Below are 12,196 nucleotides of genomic sequence, written 5' to 3'. Positions count from 1 at the left end.
GAATGTTGATCTTAGTGGCATCCTTCCCCTCGACAACAGCTTGGGAAAGGATAGCCCGAACCTCTTCCGGGCACTGGGGCAGTGTCTGCGCCAGTGTGTCCCACACACACTGCGTGACAGTAGTGGCCCAAAAGGCATGCGGTGTTGACTGACCGCAGCCCCAGGCTGGCAGAGGAAAATAACCTTTTGCCAAACTGCTCCAGCTTTTTCGATTCCTTATCCGGCGGGGCGGCAGGGAACACACTTTGGGAGGTGGAGGCTTGAATGACCAGGCTCTCCGGAGTCATATGATTGGTTAAAAAGGCAGGGTCACCCGGTGCCGGGCGATTATGCCAGACCACGTCCTTATCCTCATTGAACAGAAGCAGAGGTTCCATAGAACTTGCCGCTGGCTGAAGCACTTCAGTAAGGAGGTTTGTCTTATGAGTGACAGTAGGCAGATCGAGGTCAAGGGCCTCAACTGCTCTACGGAGCCCCACAGAGTAAGTGGCGCCTTACTCCATGACAGCGGGAGGAGACATAAAACCCGGCTCAGAGGAGAGGTCAAGGCCACCTGCATAGTCCGATTCCTCGGCCCACTCATGTTCGGACTTGCACTGCCGTGCAACAAGGTCCTCCGACCCCTCCCAGTCATCCTCCTCCTCCACGGCCCAAGGCACAGGTGGCAGCGGCGGGGAGGCAAAGGGGTAAACAAATGCTACAGTGGCGTCGGGAACGGCGCCAATCCGGCTCCATGTCCCAATTCGCGTTCTAAGCCGAGCCTAAATTGCCCGGAAATTACCGGAAAGGGCGGAGGTGGAACGAATGGGGCCCATGCCGGCGCCGGGAACGGAGCCACAGGGGGTGCCGGGGCCAGAGCCACCGGCAGAGAACACTGTAGTGCCGGGGCCGGAGCCACCGGCGGAGGACCTTGTGGTGCCAGGGCCGGAGCCGACGGTGGCTCTGACGCCGGAGCCAGTGGCAAGCAAGGGCCTTCCATAGGGATTGCGGGGCGCGAAGGCGCACCGGCTGGAGCTCTAGGTGTGAAAAGGCCGTCCATGGCGGCAAGAAACTCTTGCACCTGGGTCGGAGTCGCCAACGGACCCAGATAAGGTGGGTATGCTTTGGGACTCCCAGGCTCTAACTGAGCCACAGGGGAAGGACCCCTGCCCCCCTCGTCCGCATCCGAAGACCAACTGGGGGACATCGGAGAGCGAACGCGCATTTTCGACTTTACACGTCTCTTACCCGATTCCGAGGGCGAAGTCTTCCGACTCCGAGGAGCGATGATGATGGCTCCGCGGACAGTCCCTTGAGCGACCCCTGGACCTCAATTGGCGCGGAGACGACTGCCTGGCCCCCAGCAACTTTCAGGTCCGCTCCCCCCAAGACTTTGGCCACATGGCCAGACAGTCGGGACATGACCAAGAGTCATGGTCGCGCTCCAGACAGTAGAGAGAAAGGCCATGGGGGTCGGCCTCCGACATTATACGGCGACAGGCCTCACAGGATTTAAACCCAGCCATCCCTACTTGGCCCCAGGAGTCAAAGACTCAAAAGGAGGAGAGAAAAAAAGTCACAAAAAGGCAGTCAAAAAGTGACTAGGGTACGTGCTCTACCCGGATCTGCGCTTGCTGGCACGGAAAAAGAAAGAACCAATGTCAGCGCGCATGGGTGGCGTCTAAGTAGTCTCCATGACGTAATCTCGGCACTTGAAACGCCAGCGACGGAGGTGGAGCCGCACAACGACATCTACCGACGCACAGGGGTACTGCTGATGAAAAACTTTCCGGATCCAGTCTGACGCCTGGGGATATTCTAAGGTAAGGAATCCATCACTAACGTGTCTCTTTCAGACAGATCATTCACATCCCACCAAGGAAATCTGCCTGGGCCACGGCTGTGTGTTGGATTTCACTGAAGAGGAGTGTCGTCTTTTAAGTCACTTTTTAATGAAAGGATCAATTTATCCCACACGGAAGCGGTGGAATGTTTGCAAAGTCCACAGGTCTCTTAACAGCGTAGGGATACGGACTCTGTCTCTGTCAACCGGATCACTTGGTCATGCGACTGAATAATTCTGGGCATACATGAATCCTTCCACCTCATTGTGATTGTATGCTTAGCCAGGAGAAGGGCCAAAATCAAGGAGTAAGTCTCCCACCCCTCCAGATTTCTGGCTCTTTTAGAAGCCTAATATGCAAAACTCTGTACTCGCAAACATGTCTCCAGGGTCCACAAAATTTGGTCTGCTATGTGACCGAGGGCTGCATTGATGCCAGCAAGGTGGCAGTGCTCTGGGGTGAGGGGGGCAGGGATATAGGGGAAGCGAAGCATACATCTAATAGATAAATTGCATTATGTGAAATCAGAAAACCTGGGATTCATTCCAGCATCCCTACTTCACCAAATTGTGTGATCCTAGACAATTTTGCCTTTCCTCCTTGTTCTTCACTAACACATATAAGAGGAGCTCGAAATACATGACTTCAGGATGTTTGTTGTACAAAACCTTCTGTGTTTGATTTTTAATAAACTATAACGTTGTTCATGTAGAATAGGAACCCAGGCCACCCACATAACAACTGACTTGCCTCTTAGTTCACTATTGGCATTGTTGTCAATGGGGGGGATAAAGGCTTTTAAATTGATATTTGTTATTGCTGAGTCAAGTGAACAGGAGTCCAATGCTGCTCTTAACCAGGGGGACGCATGTAAAAGTCAGGAGGGCACATGCAGTCCCCAAGCCGTACTCTGAGTATCACTGCTCTATATAGGTTAACTCATGCTGACCAATAGTTTGTGAGAGAATTGTACAGACCTAAATCAAGAAAGCCTGGCCTAGCTGACAATGCAAAATAAAACATATAAAGTATGTCGGCATTTGAGGTGTGGCATCGGGGGCAGTCTGTTGTGACAGTAGGGTGGATTTTATTAAGCCGAGCCGGAGGTCAGGTAAGCACTATGCAATATACAGTGTTGTATGTACGGAAATCATGCGTTATGTGAAACTGTGAGGATACACAAAAACATTGGTTTCCTCACTTCTGGCGGAGTGTTGCTGAAGGGGTCCACAGACCTGTCTGAGATAGCTTGTACTAGTCAGGAGATGAGTCTTCAGTCAGACCCAAGAGCAAACAGTGTTTGAATTAATGGATGCAAGGCTTGTTTAGTGTCAGTGATTCCCTAGAGTGATTCCAGCTCCGCAACCAGTTGCTTGCGTTTTAAAAACTGTCCTGACAAAAGGCCAGTTTGTTCGACAGTGTATGAAAGCAAATCAGAACTCCATCCTGGAAACAGTCACCTGTGCAATAGGTCCCAGAGCCCTCTCATAGTCCCACAGCACAACGCACCATGTCTCATCGTATGCCCTTCAAGGGAATCTCCGAATCTAACAGTGTGACAGTTGAAGAGACCTGCAGGACCCTGTGAAAGCAACTATGGGCTGTACAAAGCAGCTTGTTTAGGGCCTTAGGTAGGGCTGATTTAGAGAAAAAAAGCTCACGGGCAACGGTTTGAGCGCCCCGTTCGTCACCATCGCACACTAAAGACAAGTTGCAGCCAGCCAGCTAGCACGCTGACCACTGATGCTGCACCGCCAAATAGTAATGCTCAAATATCGGGCCCCAAGTCTTCCCTGTTCCATGCGGAACTGCAGTTTAACCAAGGCGACTCTATGCCACCCTTTACTCTAGATCAATTTCCCCAACATGGTGTTCAGTGTACGAAATAAGCTGCAAGGAACTGGGATCATCAAGTCAGTGAAGTAATAAAGGAGACTCATCAACATTACCATTTTGTAAAGGGCAACACAGCCCTGAACTGCCAGGGGGAGGGTGCGCCAGAATGTGACTTGTACACACAGGAAGGATACCATCATTATTAGATTTCCACTCAGTAAATGTTTGCTGGCATGATATATATATAATTTCCAAGGCATAGGCAGATGGAAAGTTCCCACGTTATCTGAGAAGGTTTATCTCAATATTATACTTGGGACAGGTGGAATGTAACAGGAACAAGCACGATTGATCCAAATGACTACCAAACCTGAAGATGCCGAAAGGCTCTCAGGATATTTCAAACTGCATCCATGCCTTCATTAATATCCTTGATATATATTTAAACATTAGTGCTTAGAGAAAGTCAGCATGCAACTGTCTATTGTTCGGGATGCCCCAGTCTCTGCCCAACTGGTAGTAAAGATGTGCCACAGGCTCAATCGCCAGCACGAATAGCACTGGCGAAAGTGGGTACCCCGGCATGTGCACCGGCTGATGCAGAATGGGACGAAAATAAAATAGACAATCTTAACCCTGGCTGATGGCGCCAGATAGGGTAGTCTAATCAATCTCAGCATCTTGTCGCCCAGATTCACCCTGCATAACACAGCAAACATAGAGTTACCTTCAAGCACATTGAAGGCCTTTTCTAAATCTAGCACTGAACAGAATAGGGTCAGCGAAGAAGGGCCTCCTCAGGCACATACCAGGTAAAAAAAAAGCCAGTAGTCATGGACTAGGTCAGGCATGACTATTAGTAATCTTGCTGCTACGATCTTACTTATAATCTGATCTTACAATTGCTGCCCAAAGGGCAGGCCTGTAAGAAGGGACCTCAAGCGGGTCACACCCCGGTTTGGGGAGAGAGACCAAGAAAACATCGCCCATAGATTGTGGCAGTACTCGAATGTGGAGGCGAGTTATACATTTCCACCACTTTCGAGACAAAGATGTCTTCATAAGTCTTATAAAATTCGATTGCAAGGTCATCCATTCCAGGGGTTTTACATGTTTGGAGAGTCACATATGGCACAACAGATCTCCGGTTGTGTAATTGGACAGTCTAATGATGCTCTATGATCAGCAGGCAACACTGGCATGGTTATCACATGTAAAAATTCAGTGCTGTTAGATTGGGGTGCAGAGCTCTCACGGCAATGCATTACCATATAATAGGCGTACAATTTGCATGAGTAGTATCCTGAGAGTGAACTAAAGTATGCAGGGGAAGGTGGACAGCAGCAGTGGAAACAGCAACAAAGTTCTACGAATCAGCCATGCCGGTAATCTCCCAGTCTTGTCCCCTTGCATTTACACTGGCCTTGTATGCCTTCTAATCGATGCAGTGCAAGGTCTCAATCAGTTGTACATGACTGTCCCTTGCAGCTAATAACTCTTCTAGGGTAAATTCATCAGCAACTGCAGCCTTCTCCAAGCACATAAGGAGCCTTCAAGCTGACTTCGCTCACGGACAATCGTGCTGCATGCCCTAATGATTTTATGTGTATTCAATAACTCCATAACAATATTTTATGCACATCCCATGAGGCGGGTGGAAGCGATATAACTATTTGAAGCAAAGTAATGGGTTATTATTTCCCAAATAGTCTCGCAAAATGCTTGGTTTTTCAAGGCGGAAGGTTGTAAACTCCAAGCTGCGATCGGTGAGAGACGCCCCCCAAGCCAGATGAGTTATAGGAGCAGGGGTTTATGATCAGATGTGGTCTTGCCATCGTATTCTGCATGGGACACTAATAGCTGTGAGTCTCAGTGGCATATGAAACACACAAAAGGTGATGAGAGGAATGCTAGCAATTTGTCTAACCACTGGTAGTCACTTGGGGTAGCATTCCAACCGATCGTTCTGTTGCTCACTATGTCACCTGCATTGGGTCGAGACTGATTTAGGTGGATCCAAACTAAGATATCATAGTTCGCAAAACAACAATGGTAGGGATGTGGCCCCATGTAGTTTGAGTTTTTAGCATCAGATTATTAAAACCATTGCAATTATTGAATATTTCATTTAACCCCTCCCATGCTCGTGACGGAACCGTTCCGTCACGAGCCTCGGGTGGGCTGTGCTGGTGACGGAACGGTTCCGTCACGGCCCGCTTGCCGCGCCTGCGCGGCGCGAATTCGGTGCCTGCGCTGACGTTCTAAAGAGCGGACGGGCCGTGACGAAACTGTTCCGTCACAAGCATAGGTCACCCGTGTGGCCCCGCCTCCCCCTTAGCGCTGCGGCGGAAAAGTCGTCGCAGCGAAGGGGTTAAAATAAGAGTCTATTAAAATAATTTCTTAAAAATAAGTACTGTTATAAAAAATGTAGGGAAAGAGATAAAATTGGGTCCTAATGACTTCTGCGTCTAATATCAGTGAACAACTGGAACCTGAAGAGAAATTGTAGAAGTTGGCAGTTCAACACAGTGTCCTCTGGGGTTAAAAAAGCAACAATTGCTTGCCTGCAGAAACGTACTCCTCTGTCCTTAAAGAATGTTTCCAAGAGCTTGCATCTTGCCTGCATTCGTTTTGGGCAGATGCAAACTAGCCTGAGGACGACGAATTTCAGTTCATAAAGACAGAATAGAGGGCTCCAAAATGGGATGCAGTTTCAAGATTTTATAGATGTTGATCAGCATCCAGGAGTGTGATATTTTTGCCAGTGCCACCTTGTCCTTAAGGAGAGATTTCGTCCTCATTGCTTTATTTAATATATTTGCAAAGGCCGTATAAGTTATGTGCATCTCAACTTGTTTTATGATTAATTTAGTTCTATCATATTTTCACCCCTATATGCACTTGCTCTAAAATATTTCATGAAATGTGGTTTGCGAATAGTATTGTGAGCGACTAAAACAAAAAAATGATTTATTCATTAAGGTTGTATTTACATCAAGGCAAACTGCCAGTTGTGATTAGTTCTTTTACCTTTCTATGCTAGTTGAAACTTTTAATCATATGACACCTAGGTCATACTCCTTCCAACGCCACTTTGACAACTGTGAAATGCTGCACTCTGATTAGCTAGCACTTCACTAATTCACAAATACGTGAACAAATGAAATAGAAAAGTGATGTGGTGACTCAGAGGCTATACTTTCAATTCCTAATATAACAATTAAAGTCGTCATTGGCGGTTACCAGTTTATTTACATCTGTACCCTTAACCACAAAGGGATATCTCACACATGTTGTGACATTTATAGTCACATCTAAAGGAAAAGGTGCTGGCTTTGACATACATTTTGGAAAAATATACAATCCACTCTTAACCCCAAATGCCCTGTCTTTAATTTCAATGCCTGGACTATCAAATACCTTAATTACCTGGGATGCTTGAAAAGTAGTTTGCATGTAAATAAACTAAACAGGTTTTGTAAACTGCACTAGACATAGGTTCCAGCACATTACCTTTATATGTGTTGAAAATGGCAAATCCTCTGTAGGGAGACTAACCCTAATCGCAGTGCATTCGTGGTATTTAGTCACAGAGCTACATATTGATTCTCAGGACATCCTAACTGTCAAGTTAACTGCAAAATCAGGAGAGAAGCTTTGTATAACCAATGTCTACATAATATTGGAAAGACAACTAAGTACCAATAGCCTCTTGCCTATCGAGCGCTTACTTGATAAAATTCACATTTTGGGACTCAAGACCTCTAATTTTGTTTTTATGGGACGTTAATATCCCATATGAAAGAAGCCCATTCAGAAATCAGGAATATGATCTCTCAAATGCAGCTTAAGATATATCTGCAATAAAAATCCTCACTGAATGGACCACTTCAATGAAGAATAAATGAATGAAGGAACATTTCTAAAGAGCATGGTTACCTGGGGGCATCCCAGCGTGGTGGAGCCAATTATGCCATGAGAGGATCAGGGAAAGAGAAAAGTTTTCAAAAGCTTTCTGAACTTGAGATAGTTAGGTTCGGAAGGTACGTGGAAGGGGAGATTGTTCCAGAGCCTAGCTGCATTGTATGTGAACAGTCGGCAGCCTCTATATGATCGTTTAACCTTGGAAGCTAAGATTAAACTCTTATTCTCAGATCTAAGGGTTCTGTTGGGTCGATAGAGTTGAAACCAGGGACGAATCAAGAGCGAGCCATTTCCAGAGAGTGCTTTATGTATAATGCACAAAGCTTTGAATGTAATTCTTTCCTGGACATGGAGCCAAGCAAGGTAGCAGTCTGGGAATATTCAAAAACACATGGGCTGCACAATTCTGCGCCGTTTGAAGTATTTTGGTGGTGGCCTGAGGTGCTCCCAGGTAGACAGCATTAGCGCAGTCTAGTCGTGATAGAATGAATTGGACCATCTAGCGGCAAAGGGTAGCAGGGGGAGAATCCCTCTGATCATTCTTTTCTTAGAAGGCCATAGCAGGTGGTTGCTACTTTGCGTGCTTGTTCCTTGAAATTAAGGTTGCAGTCAAGCCAGACCCCTAAGCTTTTGATTTGTTTTATTGGAACAGGCGGTGAGCCTAGGTAACCAGGCCAGAGGAGGTCGATGTTTAAAGGAGTGGCCTTCCCCAGGAGCATAAGTTCGGTCTTTGACCCATTACATTTTTAAAATGAGTTATTCATCGTGTTAAAAACGTTCTTAAGGCAGATGGCTAGATCAGGACCGTGTTGGTTGTGTTGCTTCATGGAGACAAATAACTGGGTATCGTCAGCATATGCGACGATCTGTACACCAGATGGGCATACAGTTTCTCATATATATTGAACATGGTGGGGCCTAGGGTGGATCCCTGTGGAACCCCACATGTCAGGGGTATTTGATAAGATGGCCGAAAATCTCAATTTTTGTATAACTAATAACTTTCGAACTGTGAATACGAGCTTACGAAAAGATACTCCAGTACTCTGTATATTTAGGGTCCTAAAAAGATACAGCTGCACAAAAACGTTGCAGCGGATATGTCTTGTTCTTTGACTTATACTGCACTTCAATGTAAGATGTATAGTGCAAAGTGTAGAGTGAGGACGGTCTGGTGGACGGCCCTAAATCTGGACACGTTTAGTCCCATGTAAACAAAGGGCAGCCAACTCTGCTGGATCCAAGTAGAATCTGCAATGCAAAAAGATTGATCGTTATCATCTTGGCACAAGGCCACAGTATGCCTACTCAGTGTTTTATTATGATCTTACATTTAGATTAATGTTTAATTAATTAATTTTACAAAAGAAACCCCTTTCATGTTTCGCAGACTGGTGAAGAAGGTTCCTTTGCTGACATGATAAAAGTGAAAGGTGTGTAATGTTTTGACCAAGAAAATCTTTTTTGGGCTTACATAAAAAAAATCTCAAAGGTGTAAAAGTGATTTGTAGCTACGTGCTGGTGAGCCCAGTCCTCAAGATAAGATTGCCATTCTTAAAGTGGCTAAAAAATCCCACAAAGGATGAGAAATGACCTTTTATGGTGGGAGAGTGTGTAGAGAAGAATGAAAATGCTGATAATATTAAGCACCTTACGAATTTACAATACTGAATTGACACAAAGCATTCACAATTACCTGCAGCACTAATGCATCCAAAGCAACTCTCTGGATTTCTGGCACAGGGTATGCAGCAAAAGCATCATAATCGGACTCTGCATACAAGCGATAACAGACTCCAGGACCAGTCCTCCCTGCACGTCCTTTCCGCTGTTCGGCACTTGCTCGGCTGATCCAAAACTCCTGCAAACGCTGCATCTTTGCTTTGGCATCAAAACTCATTTCCTTTACTTTTCCTACAAAGAAAAGTGATCTGTTTCACTAATGTTGTAGTATGAAAAGGATAAATATATATTTTTCATCAAGGTTATGTACAATGTAGTATTTCTGTAAAGCCCAACCTCAAAAATATATTGAAGTCATTTTAATAGAAATATTCCAGGAAGAGGCTGACCAAAGTGACACTTGTATTCTTGAGTTAATCAATTGGCCAATGTATTCAGTTGTCCACTGCAGAATCTTATACTGGCTAAAATAAAAGCTTTATTTAAAGGCAGTCTAAGACATGGTGGTCTGCTGAGCCCAGCAGGCCACCATCCCTGGGATGGCCAACCATTCCCAATGGGGTCGCAAAATGCGAGTTCTTCATTAATATTAACGAGCCTCGCATTTTGCGACCCCATTGGAAATCGCAATCAGTGTCTCTGACACTGTAGTACATAGTAAATTGCGACTCGCAATCGAACGCAAATTGCGTGTCGCAATTTACTATGGTCGTACATCTAGCCCTAGGTCTCCTAAGGAACTTTGTCCGATGGATACAGTCAGAAAACCTGGCCTTTGAAACTCTGCTACTATATTGTATATTTCATCTTTATCATCAGGGATTTTTCCTGAACAATGGAAAGTCGGATTCAAATCCCACCTATTCAGGAAAGCTAATCTTGATCTTGATGACCCAGTGAATTACTAACCTATTACCCACTTTCTGTCCTTAACTAAAATACTTGCATCAAACTAGATATAGGATGAATGATGAGAGGACTCAATTGAATTGAGAAAATCTCCAATCTTCGGCTACAAATTGGAACTTAGAAGTTTTTATATTTGTTTGTGCATTAAATTAAGTATTTCACCATTTGAGTATTTGTTTGATGAATGCTTGTTTCTGTATTGTTTTGCAGTTCAAATCATCGAAAATGCTGAGGCCAGGTTCCCTAGCTTCCAGTAATGATCAAGTGTGGATTTACAGATTTCGATAATGATTCAGTTGTAGCCCCGGGATCCAGTAGCGATTAAGTGGGGTCCACAGAAACCAAAGCGTTAAGAAACACTGGGCTAGGCAACAGAAACTCTAGAGTACAACCAAACCCTAAGCGGGGCAGTGCAAAACAATGTAACAAACGAGCACTCGGGAGCCTTGGGGTATGGCATGGGGTGTCAACAACAGGCATCGTACATGGACTGAGGTCCACTGGTCAGATGCAGGTGCAGGTGCAGTGGACACCAGTGTAGCATGGTCTGGGTCGGGCACCAATGTGTCCACGATCATGGAGCAAGTTAGTATTTACGTCAAGAGCTCCATGGGGGATCTATACATGGTGGCCAGAGCCACAGGTTTAGCTAGTCTCATACTGCTTTCAGTTAAAGAGAGAATATCACAGAAATAATTTATTGGCATATTCTCACTGCTGGAAATTTCCAGCAGGCAAGATTGGACCTGCTAAATCAGGAATAAAAAAGGAAGAGGTTAGGTACGAAAGGTGAAAGGTCAGGAAAGAAAAGAACAGAGAATTAACTAGATGCTTTCAGATTGATGATATGAGTAATAGTGGAGAAGTTACAGCAAAGCACAACATCACTATTGCTATATGAACAGAAAATTCACGAAGCGCAGAGAATGCTTCAGGGTGACGCATGGCTAAGGTACAATAAGGGCCTAGTACTGAATGAGATCACAAGGACCAGGTAGGGTACACACACAAAGTTGTAGTGGCTAACTAAGAAGTAAATAGGAAGGAGCTGCCCTTTTGGTACCCGTGTGTGTAGCAGGGTGGACATCCAGCTAACAATTGTGGAAAAGGAAAGGGCATGGTAAAAAAGAAGACAAAGCCATCCACCGCCCCCATCGAAGAAGCAGTAGCGAGGAAGCTCGCTCTTTCTCACTACAGGGCAATAATGGGGGGGTAAAGTGGCTAGGGGGGGAGAGCAACTGAAACCGGAAGGAGTTCCACAGACAGCCATCGTTAATAGTGCCAACACCCATCACAGGAGCACCACTTAAGAAGCTACTCAATGAATACCATAGGACACAGGTAGCCCAGGTTTCACATCCAAAGGGATCAAGAGGAAAGACTCAGCAGGAATCTAAAATCAGTGAAGGAACACACAGTAATTGTCAGAAACAGTTGGAAAAGGAATGACAAATAGAATGGATGGATGGCCTGTTCAATGAGCTCCCACTCCCTAACTTCATAGTATCTCCTCTAGGGGTGGTCATTAAGAAAGAGGCTGGGCAGTCCACGTTGATTCACAATTTTTCCCACCCTGAAGGGGAATAACACAATAACTGGATTGTTCAAGATCTGTCTTCACTGGCCTGTGCAACCCTCAATGAAGCCGTAGACCTGGTGAGACCAGTGGCAAGGGAGCCTTAAAGATAAAAGGAGACACTGAGCCCACCCTCCGCCTACTCCCATTTCATCTTGGCAGCTTTCACCTACTGGCTTCCACTCTTAGAGGCAATACTGTATCGATTAAGTGACTGCCTATCCTTTGTTCCTTTATGTGCCCTTACTTTGAGTAAATTCCTGGAATGGACATTACACAACTGACACCCCAGTGGGGGTAAGCTTTATTATCTGGATGTCTTACTGTTCATATGGACAGCTGTCACAGGGCACTATAAAACCCTTTTGCTGCGTCTAGCGGACGAATTGAGGGTACAGATGGAAAAGGGATAAGATGGTTAAGACAGCAACTAAGCTGACCTTTT

At 45.5% G+C, this 12,196-nt stretch overlaps 1 protein-coding gene across 2 annotated transcripts in view; it reads right to left on the bottom strand.

Annotated features, from left to right (window-relative positions):
* The window catches only part of DHX34 (DExH-box helicase 34), a 418,314-nt gene that overhangs the window by 253,351 nt on the left and 152,767 nt on the right, over positions 1-12,196 (bottom strand). For both annotated transcript variants that reach the window (XM_086938485.1, XM_086938486.1), the window contains exon 6: positions 9,280-9,497. In XM_086938485.1, the coding sequence (XP_086794611.1) occupies positions 9,280-9,497 (218 nt within the window). The remainder of the gene's footprint in view (positions 1-9,279; positions 9,498-12,196) is intronic.

Source organism: Lissotriton vulgaris, chromosome 9, assembly GCF_964263255.1.
Source record: "Lissotriton vulgaris chromosome 9, aLisVul1.2, whole genome shotgun sequence".
NCBI classification, from domain to species: Eukaryota; Metazoa; Chordata; class Amphibia; order Caudata; family Salamandridae; genus Lissotriton; species Lissotriton vulgaris.
The sequence above is the reverse complement of the archived record's forward strand: the minus strand, read 5'-3'. Positions and strand labels throughout refer to the sequence as shown.